This window comes from Strix uralensis, chromosome 17, assembly GCF_047716275.1.
Source record: "Strix uralensis isolate ZFMK-TIS-50842 chromosome 17, bStrUra1, whole genome shotgun sequence".
Classification (NCBI taxonomy): Eukaryota; Metazoa; Chordata; class Aves; order Strigiformes; family Strigidae; genus Strix; species Strix uralensis.
In genome coordinates, this window is record NC_133988.1 from 13,791,616 (window position 1) to 13,813,396 (window position 21,781).

The 21,781-nt window shown below is 51.7% G+C and overlaps 1 protein-coding gene across 11 annotated transcripts in view; it reads left to right on the plus strand.

The window, feature by feature from the left end:
• Positions 1-21,781, plus strand: part of NCOR2 (nuclear receptor corepressor 2) — a 257,096-nt gene that overhangs the window by 110,056 nt on the left and 125,259 nt on the right. For all 11 annotated transcript variants that reach the window (XM_074887780.1, XM_074887781.1, XM_074887783.1 and 8 more), the window contains exons 5-6: positions 14,530-14,709; positions 20,974-21,087. In XM_074887780.1, the coding sequence (XP_074743881.1) occupies positions 14,530-14,709; positions 20,974-21,087 (294 nt within the window). The remainder of the gene's footprint in view (positions 1-14,529; positions 14,710-20,973; positions 21,088-21,781) is intronic.

Sequence of the window (21,781 nt, forward strand, 5' to 3'; positions counted from 1 at the left end):
ATCTTCTGGGAGGGGGTGTGGGTGCTGCTGGACACAGAGCGTTGCTCCAGCTCCCACTGGATCCAGGCATGCTCAGGGATGGGGTATGTGATTTCCTGCTTCCATGTGATCTGGATAATGTAGGTGACAAAGCAGCAGGAGGTTGTTACCAATTCCCAAGCACGTGCATCATTTTGCAGATGAACTTGGCCTCCCTCCTTGCCAAGGGTCTTCTGGGGAGGGTGAGGGGTTTGGTGGGAGCAGCTCGGGTGTCTTCTCCATGAATGTACAGCACCAAGCACATTTTTGGTGCTGTACTTTTCCATGGTTATGAAATGCAGCCCATCCACAGTTCTGACTCACGCGACAAAAGCCAAGCGAGTTGTGACACCGATCAGATTAATTTTGCGTGCTCTGTTTTGAGGAGGAGGGTATTTCAGGCTCAAGCCTTCCTTCCCAGCGCTGGGTGGAAAGCCGTGGAGGAGATGCAACAGCAATCAATGGCGTTTGCCTGCTGCAAGGGATGGAGTGGGGGAGTGATTTCAGAGATGGATTTGGCAGAGACGAGTTGCTGCTCCTGGTGCCTGTGGTGATGGAGCTGTAATAACATATTGAACATGGCAACAGCCCTTGCTAAAGCTCCGTGACTTCACGTCCGTGCTTCGTGGAGCCTCATCTCTTAACAGCACCCTTAGCATCCATAACAAGAGAGGAGCTGTCGAGTGCCAGAGGGCCTAGTTATAATCGCTTGCTGAAAGCCTCCTTTCTTTTTGGACCCAAACCTGCTTTTTAAACATAAAAACTTTTTGGCTGTGTTTTAGGCAGAGAACATTCAGAGGGTTTTCTGGCTTGCTCCATCACAAAATGCTCTGCAGCTTCATGCTGCATGGGGGGTCTGAGGGGCAGTGGACACTGGTGTGCATTAGGAACGCTGGCTGTGTGCTCAGCAAGCAGAGAGGGGTTGTTTTAGGACAAGCTGACAGGCCCTTGGCTTGTTCTGCTGCTCTCGAAAAATGTAATTCTAATTCTTGGCACATTTTTCCAGGAGGATAAGGAGCGAAAGCGTGGTGGAGCCTGCTCCCTCTGCCCTTGGAAACGAGCTTTTATTCAGCGGCAGAGCTGACTTGGGGCGGGAGTGATGTGTTCTGTCCTACCCCCAGCTTGGTGAATCGAAAGCAGAAATTAGTGGGGGGGAAGCAGCACGGGATGAAATGACCTGACCCGCCTCCTTGCAGTCCTGACCTACATCTAGTTACGCTTTGGTCATCTTAGTGCTCTGACCGAGCATCTTCTCCATGTGCCAGTGTTCAGCCCAGCTTCTGCTCACCTTCCTCCCAGCCAAGGACTGGCAGACCCTTTGATCCTGCAGCCGGTACCTTTCCCTGTGGGATGCAGGGGAAGAGCGGAGCACTGTCCTTTGACCGTGCCAAGCAGCGGAGGAGGAAATGGGCAGCAGATGTGGGGTTGCCCTGTGCATGGTGCTTCCACCACATCCCGAGGGTTTCCCCCTGGGGCTGCAGAGCCTGCAGCACCCTGTTCCAGTGCACACTGACAGCAGGTTTCTCCGCTGCCTTGGCACTTTGTCACCTCCTCTGCCTGCCCAGTAATGCTTCTTAGGCTTGTATTTGAACGACCTGCTCTGATCGCAGCCCTGACAAGGGACGCTGCTGATTTCTTTCCTCCTCAGAGAGCAGCAGTGATCGTTTCTGCCTTGCGATCTCTGCTTTGGATGCCTTCGTTCCTGTGGCTGCTTAAGAAAGAACTATTGCCTAGTGCAAATCAAGCTGTCCCACGTGATTACGCGACCAAACCAAGCGCAGCCTTTTATTTCAGGCTGTTTTTCAGGTCTGCGTTATTTTATCTTGTGCCAGCCGTCACAGGTATGATGTAGAGCAGATTGCCCCCAGCAGCTAATGTGGCAGAGTGGCAGATGTAAACACAGGAATGTTATGGTCTTTCAGACACTAAAAGCTAGTAAAGAATAGGCAGGTATGTGTATCTAAATACACAGTGTGCATTATATTAATGGTTTTCAACGTGTTTGGAGAGAGATTTGTAAATTCATGCATCCACGAATGTTTCATGTGTAGATACTTTTTTCACAAAAAGCCTACCTTTTTAAATATATATATATATCTTCACACACATATATATATGCTGCGTCATATGCTTGTAAGCTGTTTTTTCAAAGGTTTCTCCTAGCTGTGCAGTTCAGTGATCCTGCCTTCAGCAGCCACATGGAGAAAGGCTTACAGTCTCAAGAAAGCTAAATATTGATTTGAGTCAATCTGGGGGCACTTGGAGACATCAGTAGTGTTCATGAATACAGCATAATCGCTGATTGGAGTGGGGAAATTTCATCATAAAGGCCCCAAAAGGGAGGTTTATTATTGCTTTCTTCCAAATGCCTGAATTTTATTAGCTTCAGTCATTGTTGGCAGGGCAGTGGAATGGGATTTTATAGTTAGCAAAGGAAAAGTAAACACAGTAATCATTTCACAGCCCCGTGCCTGCCAAACCAAGATGGAAATTCCAGCCTTGGTGGGAAGCTGCTGCTCTGCTAACAGATAATAACAAATTCACTGTGGGCTTATTCTTGCTATGGGAGCTGAGATGTTTGGGGTGTTTTTTCTGTAACATACTGGCCTGGAGAGGCAGGGGTGCTTCATGCTTTTATGCAGGAACAGCCTAGGCAGGGGTTTGCAGTTTGAGTGACTCCCACAGCCATTCACAATTAGAAATGGTGCTTCTGGCCTGAGCCTTCGGGAGCTGCTTTATTCTGCGCTCTTGTCGGTATTTGGTCTTCCCTTGGTCAGTCTTGTTCAGATCACAGAGCTGAGCGATGCTCAAGGAGTGTCAGGCTTGAGATGCTGTGAGGGTTCCTACACCCTGAGACTATCTCTACCTGTTGAATGGCGGGAAGAAAATATTATGGCAAGTACATATCTCCAAATAAATCCAAAACTCTTGTGAAAGGTTTGTTTTGCATGTTTTTCTGGGCTTGTTGAGGCGGAGGGCTGGGCTGATGGCTCACGTCTGGACAAGCACCCGCCTGCGTTTCCTGCTGCTGAGGGACGTTATTTCCTCCCACCTTCCTGCCCTGCCAGCCATGGGGACAGCGGTGGGGATGGCCGGCACTGCTGCCCCGCTGCCTGCCACCCCCGGCGCTCAGGATGCGGCCTCCTGACGGAAAAGCAGGCAGAGCAGCGAAGGAAATGGCTACTCAAACAAGGAGCGAATGTCGAGGCACCCCCTTCCACGTGTCTGCACAATTATTAGAACAATAAACCATTGAACGCAGCCGGCGGCTGGCTCTGATTGATGGTGCAGCTGACGGTTGCTTTGCACCACCCGTGCTCCCCTGTCAGCATGTATCCTGCGCGCTGTTGTGCCTTGCTCGGTGCTACACCCGCCTCTAGCACTGCTCAGAGATGTCTGCAAGCAGCCGGGGCCATGCCCGGTATCCCTGCCTGTGTCCCGGGGTGCTGACGTAGCACTGCTGCTTGTGGGATGCTTGGTGCCATGGCTGGTGCCTATGTTTTGTGTGTCTGGGGGGGCTGCTGGTGGATGCCTCCGGCAGCGGAGGGGCAGGCAGAGGTGTTGTCCCTGCCGTGTCCCGTGCATGTGTTGGGGATGGCACTTTGCAGCGTGCAGGGCCAGCACCCACTTAAAGGGGAGATGCCAAAATGAAGGGGTGGTTAAACAGGCTTCAGTGGTGTGTCAAGGACAGATGAGGCTACTAAAAGCTACATTAACAGCCAAGACAAACTGTTTCAAGGGAAAGACTTTTTTCCCCCCAAGCCTGTTCTTCATGTGGGTTAAAAATTTTTCAAAAGCATCAAAGCAGCTGTGAGCCTTGTTTCACGCTTAAACAAGTTTTCCAGTGCAGCCACCTCGAAATGGAAGTTGGATCGGCTTGGATTCCTGATGAAAAAGTTGCTTGGCTTTTTCATCTCAGCCAGTGAAGTTCAGAGGTCAGATGCACCAGTGACCCCAGTCTGCCTGCAGGCCGCTCCCTTCAGCTCTCATGTGCATGTTTGAGTCTCACAAGACATGTGAGTATCTGTACAGAGATGTTCTGATAGAAGTAAAGAGACTTTACTAATAAAAACTGAACTTTTGGGATCTTACTAGATTTTGGGAGGCAGGGGAAGTTTTTGGAGTGTTGCCATTAAGTCCGGTTTTCTTGCAGTTTTAGAATTTCTGTTTTTTACAGATGAGAGGTATTTGATGTCCTGTTTTATATACCTGAGAGCACAGCTAGAACGAATGTGTCCAAAGAAGGGCAACGAAGCTGGTGAAGGGTCTGGAGCACAGGTCTGATGGGGAGCGGCTGAGGGAACTGGGGGGGTTTAGTCTGGAGAAGAGGAGGCTGAGGGGAGACCTCATGGCCCTCTACAACTCCCTGAAAGAAGGGTGCAGAGAGCTGGGGATGAGTCTCTTGAACCATGTAATAAGCGATAGAACAAGAGGGAATGACCTCAATCTGCGCCAGGGCAGGGTTAGACTGGCTATTAGGAAGCATTTCTTTCCAGAAGGGGTTGTTGGGCGTTGGAATGGGCTGCCCAGGGAGGTGGTGGAGTCCCCATCCCTGGAGGTGTTTAAGAGTCGGGTCGACTTAGCGCTGAGGGATGTGGTGTAGTTGGGAACTGTTAATGTTGGGTTGATGGTTGGACTGGATGATTTTCAAGGTCTTTTCCAACCTAGACAATTCTTTGATTAAGTGACACTAAAGACATTAGAACAATGAAATAGTGGCAGGCAGTTGATGAGGGGAGCTTGGTGTATTCCTGTAGGAGCAGTAACTTCTGTTTTTCGAGCTGACATGGAAAAGGAGCTGCTGGGAGTGAGCATAAGTTTGGTGCTGGGGCCCATCAGCCTGTGCCTGATGTGCTGGGAGTCCCCAGGGGAGCTGCTGGTGATCCTGGCTTGGTGCAGTGGCTCTTGCATGTAAAAGGAGGTCTGGGTTGGTCCCACAACGCACCTCAGCCACCACTCAAACCATCTTAGGTCTTGCTTGTGTTTCCTTTCTCCATCAGTCAAGCTCCTTCTCAGTAGGCAGCTCAACCTCCAGGATTCAGGGAAAAATAATTCGGGTGACGGCTGTGCAGGCAGAACGGAGGGGAGGGAGTGTGAGCAGCATTTAGGTATATCTTACTTGTGGCGGTGGTTAAATAGAGCTGTCCTCATTCATTCCCTTCCCTCCCCTCTAAATCTGATGCCCCTTCAAGCTGACTTGCCGATACCGTGTGCTGGTCCTGATTAACTCCCTGACAAATCCCCTCCCGACAGGGCCGCCCGGGCGCTGCCCGGAATGGACCCTGTTTAGATTTGCATGGCTGAGGAGTCCCTGCTCGCTCCCCTGCCTCCTTCCTCCTCCCTGGCAATAGGAGGAAATTTAAATGTTTCTGAAGAGCGACATTTCCATTTCAAAAGCTGTTCGCTCAAGTGTGTCTGGAGTGGGATTTCTCTCCCCCCCACTCCTCTCTGAATGGGAGCTTTAGAAGTCTCATTTCCTCTGCTTGATAACACCAGGCTGAGAAGGGCTTTTGTCTTTTCATTTCCCCTCAATTTTTTATTTTCAAATAAGTGAGGTTTTTTAGAAGCTGCTGTGATGGATTTTCCCTCCCCCATGTTTGTCCATGTGCTAGAGGATGCACCTGGTGTCACCCAGTGAATGAGCTGGAGCTTCCTGGGGTGCAGGGTAGGACCCGCTCCCCGGCTCGGGGGGTCTCGGCTGGGCAGGGGGCTCCTGCTGCCCTCCCCAAGCAGGCACCAGCCTGGGAGCACCCTTTCAATCACCCCGCCAAGGCTCCTGCAAGCAGAGGAAGGAGGTTTGCTGGGCACATCCAAGCTGTGGAGCTCTTCCCGGCCATCCCGAGCAGGGACTTACGTGTCCCAGCGCCCGTGGACAGCAGCGGGTGTGGGTGGTGCTGAGCCCGGCTCAGGATCTGGTGCCGTGTTTGCGACACAGGACGCTGCAGTATCTTTAATCATGCTGACTTGTTGCCCGCCTGCTTTTTGGCTGGTGTAGCTATGCCAGTTGGGTTGAAATTATTTTTTTTTTAATGCGATGCTTAGTGGAGGACAAATGTGATTGGATGCAGTTGCCTGCCTCCCGCTTCTGCAGGACTAATGTGTGCTGATGCAGGCACTGTCATGCTTGTGCGATGGCATTTGGGCTGGTCACTTGAGTATTGTACTGGTATAAAAGTAGGGGTTTTTTTCTGCAGAGGCCTCTTTTACAAAAGGCAAACTCCGTCATGCTTTTAGCGTGGTGTCTAGGGCTTGAGGGTTTCTACCTTCTTGAGGACAGCTGGGGTTTGACAGGGATTATTCCAGCATCCTCAAATCAGAGAGAATATACCTGCTGGGATTAATGTGGACCTTAATGCTTCATCCCTGTGTGGTTGTTGTGCTGGAAAGACTGGGACCTTGCTTTACTGCATGTGGCAGTTGAAAGAGGAGGGGTGGTGTTGCAAAAAATAAATAAAATGGTTGGAGACTAAAACTTTCAAAGGCACGGAGTAGGTGTTACATTCCCCTGGGGTTCGTTGGGTGCTTCCTGGACTGCTGGAAGAGATCTGGGAGTTGTGCACTGCCTGCCTGCACCAGGCAGGGGCCCCCTCTTGCCTCCCTGGAGATCTCCCTAGAGAAACTCTCTGAGCAGCAGGCACAGGGAGAAATGCAAGAACAGGAGAGGGTGACGGTCACATGAGGCCACATCACCACATCCCATGATTCCATGGAAGTCGGTGGCAATTATTCAGAGGTTCCTGTGAAAGCTGCCTGAAGTTGGCCAGTTCCAGGGAAGGCGAGGGTGGTTTGACCCCCAGTGACCAGCTGCTTTGCTGGGAGGAGCAGCAGCTGGCTCTGCAGTGAGTTCCCCCATTACCTTTAAAATCTGGTTCTGTGAAGCCGGGAGGTGCTAACCCTGCTGCCCTGGCCGAGCGCCAAATCAGGCAATTAAAAATTTGCCTCTCTGCCTTTGCGCTTCGTGTAATCGGAGGCGTTTTTCACAGTTCGCTCCTTTTTAAGAGACATCAAACAAGCGCTCGCCTCCCTCGTTCGCGTGCCTCCTGAGCGTTTCGGTGAGCTCAGGGTGGCTCCTTCCTTTTGGGCTCTATAAACCCAAGGGATGTCTTGCCCACTTGGGTCGTAGTTTTGAATATCCTGGTGCAGGTTTTTGACGTGCTCTTAAGCCAATGGGTTATGTGCCTGGTGCCTTTTTCATGCAGATCTTTACCTCCCTAGATCTGTAATTTCATGGTCATTTTCCATCACCATAAGCCAGTGCCGTTCCCCAAAGAAGTGGTTTTGTTCCCTAAACTGAGATACCAATGTTTTCCTCCTGGTTCTGGCCGTAGGGTGAGCCAGGTCCCTGCCGTGGTGCGGGAGGAGGCTGCAGGCAGGTCATGCCTGGTGGGCACTGCTTGTTCAAACAAATGGGTTTGAGTTTGCGAAGGGGAGCTGAAGATCCAGGGCTGAGGTGGCGCGTTACGGGGACAGTGATGTTCTCGGCAGCGTGTCATTTGTGGCAACGTCAGCACAGGTGAAATGATGCTCTGGGTGGCTGCTGGGTGCCCGAATTGTTAAAAGAACTTTAAAGGTGCAAATGGAGGATTGGAAGAGCTTGCTACTCTGCAGGCTACCCTAGCAACCTTATTTGCTGAAGACAAAGCTGGGTTTTTTTCTTTATTTTTTGAAAAAAATGAATCTGTGACTTTATGAGAAGGCCTGTGAAATTCCCTTCCCTTGTAATCCAGTTTATTTGTCCTCCCCCTTATTTGCTGAAAGCATCAGAACGTTGTCCGTTCAGTGTCCAGGACAAACTCCATCTCACCCCGAGCAAGTCACTGGCTGCTTTACTTCATCCTTATCATTTGGTGGGTGGTCTCAGGCTCTACCTGCTGTCCAAACCACCACTCCTGCAGTTATTCACAGCTCTTTTAGGGCACTTGTTGCTGTTGGCCCAGAGCGCTCAACACATGCCAGTAAGGGCCTTCCAGCTCAGCCCTTTCCTTTGCAGGAGTACGGGCAGAGTGCGATACCGGACCTGGAGCTCCCCAGGACCCCACTCCACTCCCTCAGTTCAAAGTCATTCCCCTAGGCAAAAACCAAAATGAGATTTTTTTTTTGTTGTTGTTGACTTGGACACTTTTTTCAGAGTTAACAAAAGGCGAATCACTGGCAGAGCGCAGTCTTGCCAGATGTATCAACTGCGCCAAAGATGCTCAAAGAAAAGGTTCCCAGAATCTTTCTGAACGTTGCAGAAAGGCATATTTTCCTGTAAACTTGTTCTTGGAAGCAGCAGAGTTGTTTTTCTGAAGCAAATATTCATCATGGAAAATTTCAGTCCAGACAGTTAATGTTATAACAAACTTAGGGTCAGCTGAAAACCCAGCACCGCAGAACAGGCAATGCTGGGCAGTTCTTAATGAGAGGGAGTGATTAGCTCCTCTTCGTAATGAGTAGATGGGTAGGTGAGAATTCATCACTCCTGCAAAGTCAGTAGGGAACATACTTGTTCAGTGCAATTATTATCCACTAATGGGGAAACGCAAGAAGGTAATGAAAGGCACAATATCCATTTGTTGGCGTAATGCCTTGGGCTTCGGTGGGAGTTTGCCTGAGTAAGGTTTTCCCGGATTTGACCCGTTATTCTAGGCTACCTTTGAGTCCGTAAGACGTGTTTGCTGCTGCTTCTGTAATATCCTGCGATCCTGAGGTCCAGAGGCAGCATCTGTTCACTATAACACTGTGGAACGGCTTTTTTGAGCACAGGCAAGATTTGCAAGACCAGATACTAGGCTTTGGTTAGTGCGTTTAACTGTAACACTCGCTGGCGAGGTTTTACCACCCTCGTAAATCTGCTGGTGGGGGTGGGGAGGGAGGGTCAGCATTTGGTACTGGTTTTGCAATTAAATTGCTTCAAGCTGTTGAAACATTCGGGAAGTTTTTTGACCTACTTTCGTGCAAGCTTAGAAATTGTTGGGATGTTTTCTGCCCTGGCTGTGTGGAATTCAGCTGGATTACAGGGGAAAGGAATTTTGTAGGCCTTCTCATAAAGTCACAGATTTATTTAGCAAAATATTAAATAAAATCAGCTTTATCTTCAGACAGCTCCTTAGTCTCTAGCTTCATGGATTCCCATGGGAGCACATCCTGGGCTGCATCCCGTGAAAGCGATCCCCGTTTTGCTCGTCCCTGCTACCTGCACATGCCATGGAGCATGGGGCTGGAGGAAGGAGGTGGGTGATGCCTCGGTCCCACACGAGGCATCCCTTGGGCGCCCTGGTTAGCCTTGCACGGGAATACCCGTGTGCTCGTGGCTGGTGAACTGCACCCATAGGTGCTCCCTGCAGTCACGCCACGTACACCAACACGCACATCTCCATCCCGCTCGGCAGCCCCTCGAGCGGCTGCGGGGACGCAGCCCAGCTGAGAGCCCAGCACTATTTAAGAATTAAAACCCCGTTTGAAGGGTTGGGATGCTGAAAGAGCCATTAGCACAGCAGATGGTCACGAACAAAAGAACTGCAATAACTTGATGTACTTTTCACTGCTCACGCTCTCTGACTTGTACTTGTGCATCTCCCTGGGGAAACGAGACGTTAGTTTTCATCCCCTTTGACTTTTCCTCCCCGTCAGTGCTGTCATCTTGCGCCTGCTGATACGCCAGAATATGTTGGACACTTTTCCAATTAAAAAAAAATTCCTTTGGTCTCGATTTGGCCCATTTAAGAGTTTTATATGCATGTTTTTACCTTAAACCCTGACGGATGGAGGTGTGGGGTGTTGGCTCTCCTGCCGGGTTTTTGTCCCAGGGTGCGTGGGAAGGCCACGGGGCTCTGCGTCTGCTGGGGCGTGTGGTGCTGCCCAGCTGCGGGTGCCTGGACGGGGAGGGCAAGGGGGCATCTCTGCCGTGTAGCCCAGCCTCACACGGACAGGGTTTGGGGGGAAGGTGTTAGTTGGTGGAGTTCAACAATTTCCATGGGCTGTGGTACTGTGAGAGGATCAGGTGATGGAGGCATCCTCGCAAGCCGGCCACACTGACCACAAGCCCACCCTTTGTTCATGGTTTTTTTTGGGGGGGGGGGGGTGGGGGGGATTAATCTGAGCACAGTTTGAGCAGCCCTTGGCCCATCCTGCCTGCTTTGGCAATCTTCACCAGCCTGTGAGGATGCGAGATGTGCGAGTGGGCAGGAATTGGAGATAACACCTCTTAATCCCTCCTGGTGCTTCAGCAGAAAACGCTGCTGCCGGCTGATAATTAGAAAGTGAACAGACTGTGGGAGAGGTGACGTGGGCATCCCCGAATCTCTGTCCTGGGCTTGGGGGAACATCATTAATGATCTGGTTTAGAAAGGCAGAGAGAGACCAGGATTTACCGAAGATGATATGTAGGGCAAACACCGTGGTGCCGTGCTAGAGATCCCAAGGGCCGTCCCAAGCAAGGGGTTCTGTTCGCTTGGTGCGTACCAGTGCTGTGCAGCACTGACTGGGGTGGGGAGGCCTTGAAGCTCCACGAGTGTAGTTTTGAAGAGGCAGCCAGTGCGGTCAAAGGATTAGAAAGGTCAAAATACATTTTGCAGTGAGAGTTAGGCGCAGATGGAGCAGTGCTGCTGCTCTGCTGTCTCCTGAGGGTGGGAAGCAGCCGACAAAAATTACCCTTCACGGAGGCTGGGCTGCATCCAGCCGTAGGTGCTGTGCTGACACGTGGCACGGACGCCCTTCGCCATCTCACCAGCTCCCACGAGCTCCCTGGGAGCATTGTGAGGTGAGTCGGTAACGCAAAATAAGGAGGAGGCGATGCTCTGTTGCAGGTTTCAGCATGTCCTGGGACCAGGGTTGGGGTTTCCACTGTCTTTTCTCTTGTGGCCCCGGTTGCTGCTGTGTCTGAAGGCAGGGACTTTGAATTTACTCAGAGGCTTACTTGCTCTTCAGGGCATTGACAGGCAATTGGCTTGTCCTTTTCCTTTCCACACGTTCTCCCACGTTTTTAAAGCCACTGTCTGGTAGCACGTAGCAGGCTTGCTCCGTTAATACTACCCATGTTAGGAATAAAAGCGTGTTGAAGAAACCCACCCCCGAAGCCTGGCCTTACTCTTTGATAGACTCCTCAGTGATAATTGTTTTCTTCAGTGCCAGCATCTCCTCCTGTTGCAGGAAGGTTTATGCAGCCTCTGCCCCCCGCTCGCCCACCCTTGTTATCATATAAATCACATAATAATAAGGCTAGGGATAAACAGGAACTACAGTAGCTGTTAACCGTGTATAAAAACAAATCACATGGAAACAGTATAATTACTGAGAAAATATCAACTTGAGTAATGCAGTAATTGTTTTCTTCCCTCCAGCAGATTTATTCCAGCTCTCCCGGCTCATGCTGGTTTCGAAGTCTGTGACTTCACGTTAATAAGAAGAATTTCACGTTTCACATTGCACTTGTTCAGAGCCTGGGTATGATAACTGTCTGAAGCAGGAGAATATATTTTGAGCAGCTTCTTGGGAGTGCTAGGAAACAGAGCACTAGTTAAAATATCTCTATCCATTAGAGTCCGCCCCAGGCTCCGGGTGGACTCTAGTGTTTGCAAACCCCTTTTCAACCCATTTTTGTGATTTGCAAGAAGGGCTTCTTCGTGTCTTGTGTAAATCTGGGAGCTCTGCATTTTGGATGTCACCATTGCATGGGCAAGATATTTTTTTTTGTCTTCAGTTTTGTTTTTTTCTTCCTCTTGCTGCTTGTCATTTCCTTTATTTAGAGAGGAGCTTGTGAAATAACAGCGACCAGTTATTTGAGGTCCGGGGACATTGCCTCTCTACTGCTATAATCATCTCCTAATACCAGATGATGTTGGTTTTTGTGCTGTGACTTGCAGCTGTTCCCCTTACTCAGCTTTGCTGCTATTTTGCTTTAGATTCTGCAAGGTAAAAAGATAAAAATGTATCAGAAACCATTTCCAAAGTGTTTTGTGCCGTGTAGGAGTTTAAAGATGCCCTGTCTTTGCATATTGGCAGACATGAGATAGTATCTTTTGTTTCACGTGCACAGAGAGAAGTCTTTCTCTCCTGCATTTTTGGCAGGTAGCTTGCTTTCCTTTAGAAAAACCTACCCACCTACAAGCCACTGCCACTTCCCCTTCCCGTGCCTTAATCTGAATGAGATTTTATGAACACCTAATTTATCTTTTGCTTCTTGTGGTTGTCCTGTTCCTCTTGGCTTGGAAAAAAAAAAAACGACAAACCCACAAAAAAGCCCCCAAAACCCCCTGGTTGTGGAGAACACAAAGCCTTCCCACTGCAGCAGACTGATCATTTTTGGTGTCTAATGCTGGGGAAGTAAAACAAGACAGGATCTGCTCTTTGGGATTTTCCAGAAACCTTTGATGTTCTTCTAGTTTCTCTACTGAATGGATGCTGGAAACAACCAGCTTAGCTTTCCGGTGCCTTTGTGCTCTTAGGGCTGCATGACCCCCATGAAGGACGGTGAGGAAGGAGTTTCAGGTTGCTCCTTTGCTTTCTGTCCCTTGATGGCAGCAGTGGGAAGGGTGTTGGTGGCTCCAGACTGCACCCAGCAGTGGTTCCTCCCGGGCTGATGTCTCCTTCAGCTAGAGCAGGGTTTGGCAGGGGAGAGGAGGAGGAAGGTGCCAGTGAAGGATGCTGGTGTCCTGGGACATGGCCACATTGCTGGGCAACATCCTGTTGTGCATCCCTTTGTTCCAGCTTTGCTGTCTATGAGGTTGTCCATATCTTATGGAGGAAAACAGGGCAGAACTCACCTCAGCACAGCCCCACCAGGCAGGGACTGCTTTTGAAGCCAGATCCCCTGTAGGTGTGCTGGGCTGTGGGCACAGCCTCCCCAGGAGGAACCTCGCTGTGCTTCATCCCACCAGCAGCAGGGTAGAGGCCACCCTCTGTGGTCCTGCTTCCCCATAAGCTGATACTGTTGAGATGCTGAGCAGTGCCAAGGTGGCATCTACACACTCGCCATGTTTGTCATGAGCTGCAGCACGGCTGGTGAACAACCAGGGCCATCGTCCGTGTGCCTTGGTAGGTGGAGGAGCACAGAGGGGTCCACACTGTCCTGGTGCCACCAAGCACCGTGGTGTCACCCTTGCCCCTGCAGAAGGACCGGCCTGGGAAGAGGGTCAGTGGGTGGCCCTGGCAGCTCACTGGTGGCCACGAGTCAGCGTGGAGGGGAGGACACTCAGCACCAGTTGGTGCAGAACAATGTTGGCTTTGTCCGTGGGCGCAGGGCTGCTGTAATGATGGTAGCAAAGTTGTGTGAACTTCTTCACTTGTTCACCTCTCCCTTCCCCTGCCCTCCCCAGCAGCTGCAGAGTGCTGGCTGCCCATCCTGGCAGCGGTTTATGGTTACAAACCACTCTGCAGCTCCTCTTCCTGCCCCCTCCAGGAAAAGAAATCCATCCACTAGCTAAGCAAATGAATAGATAAACTTTTAATTAAGGTGTTGGGTAGCTGCCAGAGAGGAGTGTCCCAGGTCAGGGAGGCTGTTTGTGTGCTGTGATCCCTGTCCGTGTGGCTGGTGGCTATTAAACAGCTGCTTCATCCCAGGTGCATTCATCAGTGGTGGGCAAACTCATCCAGGCATGCAATTTGTGTTTGTGGGAGATGAGCTCCTTCTTTTGGAGCTGGAGAGGTGAAGGGTGGTGGCTCGGGGATGCTCCTGGGATACCAGCTTGCTGGGCTCAGAAAAGTTGCAATTGCTGGAGGTGAAGCTGAGTGTCTTGATGTGTTTTCCCTCTAACCCAGTTTGTGGTGACTAGAGCTGCTCCCTGTGATGGCCACGGGGGTTATGCTGGTCCGTCTGGTCTCTAACTTGAAGGGTCTTGTTTTGCTCAGCCTATTTCCCTGGAATTTGCAAAAAGCTGATTTTAATCAGTTCAGTCTATTTTTATCTCGGCTGACCTCACCTATCCCCTTTTTCTCCTTTTCTGGATGGATATATTTAACATCTTGGAGCTCCCCTAGAATTTAACAAGAAATGGAGGGGGACCTTCATGAAGGAAATGGGAGTCCTCTTTCCTCCTGGGGGCTGCCCTCGTAGGCCCTTGTCATTCAAGTGTGGTTAATGCCGCTCTTCCCTCCAGCACGGTTGTGGCTGTAGGACATGTCTGTGGCTACCTCATCTTTGGAGAGAAGATGTAGCCTTGATCTGGCTGCTGAGATGTGAAGGGATAGTGCTGCTGGGAGCTCCTGAATATGGATGGGTTTATTGATCCTGTAGGAATGCGGGTAGCACTGAAGGTGGTGGGAGCCTCCGAGGCTTTGGCCGGAGGAAGAGCTGCAGTCGTGTCCCTGGGAGACTAACCTGGTGCTCTCTGGGGATGCTGGAGGTTGCGGAGCACTGTGGTGATGTGATCTGGCAGCTGGTACTGCTTAGTCTAGCAGGGTTTTTTTGAGGGGTGTGTGTGTCTCAGAGGGCTGGGAATGGGCCAGGGAGCTGTGGCGGCTGGCGTGGGAGGATGAGAGAAGGATCCAAAGTCTCCTGGGAAAGAGCTGACCTGGTTGTTTTATGCTCCCCAGGATCGTGGCCTGCCTGGCAAACTGGAGCCCGTGTCGCCCGTGAGCCCTGCTCACCCTGATGCCGAGCTGGACCTGCTGCCGGCCCGGCTGTCGAAGGAGGAGCTCATTCAGAACATGGACCGCGTGGACCGCGAGATCACCATGGTGGAGCAGCAGATCTCCAAGCTGAAGAAGAAGCAGGTAAGAGGCTGTGGTCCGGAGGGGAGCACGCGTCCTCGCTTCTGTGTGCTGCCTTACACCCTGTCGTTGCCCACGCACGTCCACGGAGGGGAAGTGGCAGTGCCAGTGCCACCAGGGTGGTCTGTGTCTGTGTTCCCTGTCATGAGATGGGGCCGTTGCTGCTGTACCAGCAGTCTGGTGGTTGTAGTTGCAAGATGAGGGAGCTTTGGAAATGCAGTTTGTGGGCTCTTTTGCACGTCAGAGTACCTTAAAGGGAGAAAAATCTGTCCTTGGTACTTGCCCATAGTCATGCAAGGAGTCAGTGGCAGAGCTGGAAACGCAGCCTGGCTTGCCCAAGTTGTTGACTAGTACTGGGCTGTTTAAAACATTGCTGCGATGTCCCGATGGCCTTCCCTGGGCATCCAGTTGCCTTCTCCGGGGCTGTGCAGCTCTGCAGCCCTGAGCAGTGTCTGGTCCAGCTCCAGTCAGGGCTGTGCTTGAGCCAGGGATTTGAATCTGATCTTGGTTAGTGCTTTACCCCCTGCACAAGAGCACTCCCCAGCAGAAGGATCACCCGCTCGATGTTGCGATGTATACAATTACCATAAACCCATTAAGAGATTAATATGACAAAACCTTGGGGGACGTCCGTGAAAAAGCCCACAGACTTAAAGGCTTTCACTCTCTAAAGCAAATCACTTCTCTTTGCCTCTGTTTTACCAGTTGTTTTATTTCCTTTGCTTGGGGCCAGTTTTTAAACTCCCTGACAGCTGCTAATCCCAAACGGCCCAAGGGGAATGACCTCTCCTGAGGGTGCGCAGCAGGAATTCCGGAATGGAGCAAAACCTCTACTTGAGCTGTTGCACGGGGCAAGTGCTCCTTGAGGATGAGCATGCAGTTGACCTTCCTCCCCATCAGATCTGTATTTTCCCATACCACATACTGTCCCTTTCTCTCCTGCAAGACAAAGCAGGATGTTTTGGTTTTGGTTTCAAACAATATGGTTTAATTAATGTGAAGGATCTCGGTTTTTTGTGTTGCTTTTTATCTGCAGAGGTATCGAGTGCTTAGGGAGAGTGAGCCAAGAGTGGGCAGAAGCAGCTGTGCTGGGGTGCAAGGAAGTGGCCCTGTCTGCCAGCTCACAGGGGCCAAAGGAAGATCTGGAGCAATGGAAACCACAGAGGTTCCTCTTGCTGGGTTTGGTGGGAGCTGGGGGAAGCCAGCCCTTCCCCTCTCCCTCCTAGGAAGCTCAGACAAAATGTTGGTGTCCTCTCTTGCCTGGCAGTCTGGCTGCTGGTCCATGTCTTTAACTCATATTTGAGGAAGGAGGTGCAAACCATGGTCATTTCCCACTCTGGAGAAGGGCTTCCAGGGTGGGACGTGTGCCCGGCACGGCAGTGAAGGTCCCTCTCATGGCAGTCGGGAGGACTGACAGCTCTGCCGATCCGATGCTGAGGAGCTGCTGTTGAAGCTGACGGGAGCAACATATGCTCCTTGCCATTAAAATCAAGCTGTCCTTCCGTAAGGAAATGGGTTTTTTATTGTTGGCTGCTTGGTTGCTTTATTTCTTCCCTCTGAACGAGTTTTATGATTCTTTCTCCCCACAAAAATGCTCTGCTGAGTGGGGAAGAAGGTGAAAGTGGCTGTTGGCAGTAAAAGCATCCCCTCCCCTTCTTTTTAAATTTTCTTTTTTTTTTTTTGGAGGGGCACATGGTGTCTGAGTCATTTGGTAGCAAATCCTGCCCCCCCAGCATGGCCTCCTTTCCCCTCCAGCAGGTTCCTTCCCCAGGCCCGTCCTCTGGCAGAGCTGGTACATCTGGGAGGAAGCATTTTTTTTTTTTGGAGGGGGTGTGGGGGTGTCCTATCTGAGATGCTCTGGGAACGTTTTGTCCATCTGTGCATCTGAGCTGTCAGCACAGGAGAAGGATGAGCGAGGGAAAGCAATCAGCCTGAAACAGATACTGCTCCTGCAGGAACGGGCATCGGAGCAGGGGAAGAATTGTACGCAGCCGGAATATCCTAATGCTTTTCCCCTCTGTCTTTGGGAGGCCTTCTCAGGGTAATTAAATACATTTATATGGAAAGGCTGTGCAAGAAAAATCCCAACCAACCCCAGTCCACCATCTCTCTTTTTTTGGTTGTTCCAGAAATGGCAAGGAAGGCTCTGCCTGGGCTTTGCAAGAAGCAAACGTCTTCAGCAAGCTGAGAAACCTTCCCCAAACCCTGCGCACCCCTGGCAGAAGGCCACCTCCATCAGCCATCCCCCGCTCATTCATGCACCATATGCGCTTAAATCTCTCGCTGAGTCCTCTCTCCCCCTCTTCCTGACAGGGAAGGATAATCCTTATGCATTTATTCCTGGCATCGGTACTGGGGATCTGAAGGAGAAATAAAGTGCTGGGCTGTTCTCAGCAGTGGTGCCTGAGCCTCCCCGGGCACCGAGCTTGGCAAAGGGCTCTCCGGGAGTACAACACTCCCACCTGGTGATGGAGGTGGAGCTGGCTGGGTGGAAGAGCTCCAGGGTTTCCCTCTTCCATCTATTTCCTGGCTGAGTTTCCTCTGTTCTCCCCCTGGCTCTTTGAAAGTGGTTTTCAGGGATGCCCTGTGGCTGGAAGCTCTCTCCTCTCCCCCGGGCAGGTGAGGCATCCTGGTACCCAGGTGGTGGCTGATGATACAAGGCAGCATGGCAGCTGGATGTGTGTGTAATGACCTTGGCTTTGTTTGGCAGGTCCCTTCAGCACAGAGGCTGGCATGTGCAGGGATGGGGTCTTCCTGAAATGTCACCCACCCTCCTGCCAGCACTGCAGGCTCCGATGGCCCCTCCGCGGCGTGTGGTCCTACCAAAGGGTCTCTTAGCTGGCGAGAGAAACTCCTTCACTTGTAAATGGGTTGGTCTGTGGATGCTGTAGGAGCCAGGGCTATGGCTAACGATGGCATCTGGCATCCTTCAACATCACTGCACTGGCTTCCATTTGGGGAGAGGAGGGGGCTTTCGAGCAGCCACTGCTGGGAGTGGGGAGGGAGAGAGTGTGGAGCTGTCAAGACTCATCTCTCATCCCGCTCCTCTCCTTGTAAAGGTCACAGTCCCAGCCTAGCTTTTGTGGCAGACCTTTAAGAAATCCATTTCGTCCGTGTCTGGGAACCCTGACCTATTTTGCTTTGCCATTTCCCACAGCTCCCAGGGGTAGCTGTCATGGGCTGAACCTGCTGCAGTCAGGTGTGCTGCCTGCAGACCCCACCCGCATCCTTACTTCCAGCATCTGTCCCTTTAATAACCATGCAGTGTTACACCACAGAGAGTAGAGTTTAATTCTCTACTGTATTTCAGCTATAATTAGATTTGTATTTTTCTTTTAACGAGGTACTTCTAATGAGCCTCCACTTACTGGGAAACTTTCATTTCCTGATACACCATCAAATCCTCTTGTCTGAAATCACTTACAACACACTCGACTGTTTTGCAGAATTTTTGTGAGTTTCCAGAACAATGTAGCCAAGTTTCTGACTTTTTTTTTTTTTTTCCCCCCAAATATTTTCCCCAAGATAAATAGAGGATTTGACCAATCCCTTCGGAGTTTTTGGAATTTATCATGTGGGAGCAAAGGTGTGTGACAGGGTGCCTTAGGACACTGAGCAAGAGTGGGCAGGTACCTGGAAGCGCTGCGTCTGTGCTGGGGCTGATGCTGAGAACTGCTTTGCAGCCTGTGGTTTCAGCCATGGCTTCCCGAAAAGCTCTTGTCACCTTTGCATAGTGCTGTGATTTGGGCCACCTTCTGTGACTGAGAAGAGAAAGGGCGCTTTGGGGCTGTTTCATGTGTGGTTGGAGCCTTAGGTGTGCCGCAACACTGCAACTCTTTGTGGGCAGGAAGGGATGGATCCCTGTGGTGCTGGGGAAGGTTCATCCCCTTCCAGGGTGCATATGGTCCGAGCTGGCCGTTTCCTGGCCATCCTCACAGGTGGCTGGAGTAACCTCTAGGTTAAGACCCCAGGGTGGGCATGTTGGTGCCAAGGTGCAGAGCCTGGGCTGTCCTGCCTCTGCCAGAGCCTGCTCCCCAGCCAGGACGGTGATCTGCCATCTGACTGGCAATGGTGGCTTTTTTTTTGGTTGTATTTCAGTGTTCCCTATGCTGCTGCTTTTCCCTGTATGGGAAAAGATGCCCACTTGTGGGGAGGTGGAGCGTGACTGGAGTCCACAGCATGGGGTTGCTTCATCCATTGGAACACATTTAATTTAAGGAGTGTGAGTTTTATCAGCCGAACCAGACGACCTATCTGGGTGCTTAAATGTTTTCCTGGACTGCATCCTACAGCCCTTGTGTTGCTAAACAGGAGCAGAGATGATATGAAGGAGGAGTAGGTGCCCACCTTCTTCTCAGCCCACCAGACACCAGGGAAGATGGTGGTGCACTCCCGTCTGGTGCAGGCTGGTTGCTCTCAGTCCCAGGTACATTTTCTTCCTAGTAGAAGACTCACTCGATTTTCCCCTTGCTTCAACAGGGGATGCTTTAGCTGCAGGAAAAAAATACAAAGATTTGGAGATTCAGAGCTGAGCAGTGAAAAAATCATAGGCGTTTTTTGACAACCACTCCCTCTCCCGTGCCTGTGCTGCCCCACAGCTGCCGTGTGCAGTGTGCGCTCTCCCTCCTCGCCGGGGAGCCAGTGGCCCCAGGAGGAGCCCGGAGGAATCTGTTATTTCCTCTTTCGGCTGAGCAGTTCCTCATACTTACTGGAAGGACTCAGATGTCTCCTCCTGCCTCACACCCGTTGGGAGAGCCGGAGGCACAGGTCATTCGTCAGATATACCCGCTGATCGCGGTGGTATTCAAAAGCGCTCCCTTAAATCCGCTAGTTTATAATTAGTGTTCACTAGGGCCCAAGCAGCCTGCAGGTGTAGGAACATGTTAAGAGACTGTTGATCTCTAATTTGAGCCAGCTTTGGGGCTGGGTGCATTTTACTGCATGTGTGGTGGGGACATGGTGAACATGCTCATGGAGCAGCTCGTGGGCTCCTGGCTGTTTCTGCTGTGAGTAGGAATGAAGCTTGGGATGAGACACACACCTTGGGTTGTGTGTGTCCCAGACACACAGAGCAGGAGGGGACAGTGCAGTGTATTCTTGCACGCAGCTGCTGCACCTCAAAGCCTAGATACCATGAAATGTGGAGCTGCGGCCATGCAGCAAAGACAGTAAGAAAGCAGAAGAGCCAGCAGAGCGAGCTTCTTGGCACCGTTGTCTCTGAGGGCGGGACGTCCAGCTGATGGCCGTCCACCCCTGCTGGGCTTTCTCTAGTTGGAACCTGAACTTGGTGGTTTCTGCTCAGGACAGCTTGTCCTGGGTGAAGGGTGGAAAGGAATGAGCCTCAAGGCTGCTTTCCCAGGAGAGCGTGATGACTGATGCCTGGAAGGTGGCTCATGCTCTGCCGGTGCCCTCAGCAGCTCTACCTGTGCCTGCCAGGACAGTCGGAGCCGCGTGGCGTGTTCACGCTGCAGGCGTTTGCAACCTGGGCACTTGGGCTTTCTATGAAAATTTGCCAAAGGGTATCTTGGCAGCCCATGTCTGAGCACTGTGTTGTCCTCTGCAGGGAGTCTCGTAGCTGTTCTTGCGCTCTTGAGCACTTTGCATCTCTCACCGTGGCTGGGAGGGCTCCATGTGTCCCTTTGGGCCAACTCTGACCAGAGGTGTCAGGATTTGTGGTGTTACTGCCTGCTCTGATGTACTTACTGGCTCATCTGGCTGCACAGTGCAGGGGCAGCCGGTGCACAAGTGATTTCATCGAGAACAGTCATCCTGAGGCATCTCCTCCAACCACAGCATCGCAACGTAAAGCCGAAGGTGCAGAGCAGCCTTGTTGCTCACCCCTTGCTCCTCCACTGCTCCCTGCAGCGTGGTGGCAGCTCTGCAGGCAGGTAGCAGCAGGGAGCTGGCCTGGAGCTGTGGTTCCCTTTAAGGGTTTCCAGTAAAATTATTATTTCTTGCCTTGAGCCTTCTCCAGGAGGCTCGTTCAAGGCAGGTCCTCATCCTCCATGCCTAAAAAGCACCGACCCACCAGCACGGGGCTGGGTGCCTGGGGCAGGACAGCGCTGCGCTTGCGTGGCAGGGGATGTTACGCAGCTCTCCTCCCTCTCCCCATCCCTCCGCAGCCTGAGCCTGCCCATGTCTCGCAGGAAGCCTTCTGCCATGGCGGTTTCTGCCTCGGTCGCGGCACCGCAGAGAGTCTCGTGTGGACGGGGACGGCTGTGTTTCTTGCTGTGACTCACCCTCCTCCTCCCCCTTCTCCTTCCACAGCAACAGTTGGAGGAAGAAGCAGCCAAACCACCAGAGCCTGAAAAACCCATCTCCCCGCCTCCTATCGAGTCCAAACATCGCAGCTTGGTGCAGATCATCTACGACGAGAACAGGGTGAGTCTGGAAATGATGGAAGTACAAACGTGCGATCGTGTCGTGTCACCCTGGCCAGGGGTGGGGAGGTTGGTAAGGGGTAGGTGGGGGATTCCCCTGGGTGAGACCCCTGGGGTGGAGGCCGTGGGAGGCAGATAGATGGAGCCCCGACAGGGATGGTGACGACAGAGGGCTGAGCCGTGAGGAGCTTGCTCTGCTCGGTGGATTGAGCACAAATGTCTTCTGAAGAACCTGCCTGGGGCGGGGAGGGGGTTTCCTGCAATCAGCCTTAGATTCGAAGCATTCAGGCAGTGCTTCAGAGCCCTGTCTGTTAAATAGCTTGTTTCATCCTCTCCCCTGGGAGTGAACCTGGTTGAAAGCTGCCCCAAAGGATGGGCTTTGGCGTGGTGGGGTGGGCTGCATGGATGGAGGGGGACATCTGTGATGCTGCAATAGTGGCAGGCCAGCTACGAGCTTTCCTGGCTGCCCCTGAGCCCCCCAGGCTTGAGCAGAAAGGATGTGGATGCAGCCATGGCTGGATTTGTGGATATTTGATGCTGTAAATAGCATTAGCAAAGGTCAGGCTGGCATCCCTGGCTCTGGATCTCTGCCTTGACCACTCATTTGTTGCACTCAGCCATTGCCTGTAATAGCAGCCTGAGGAGACACAAATTTTGCTGTGTGCTTCGGAACGATGCTAGGAAATTGGACCCTT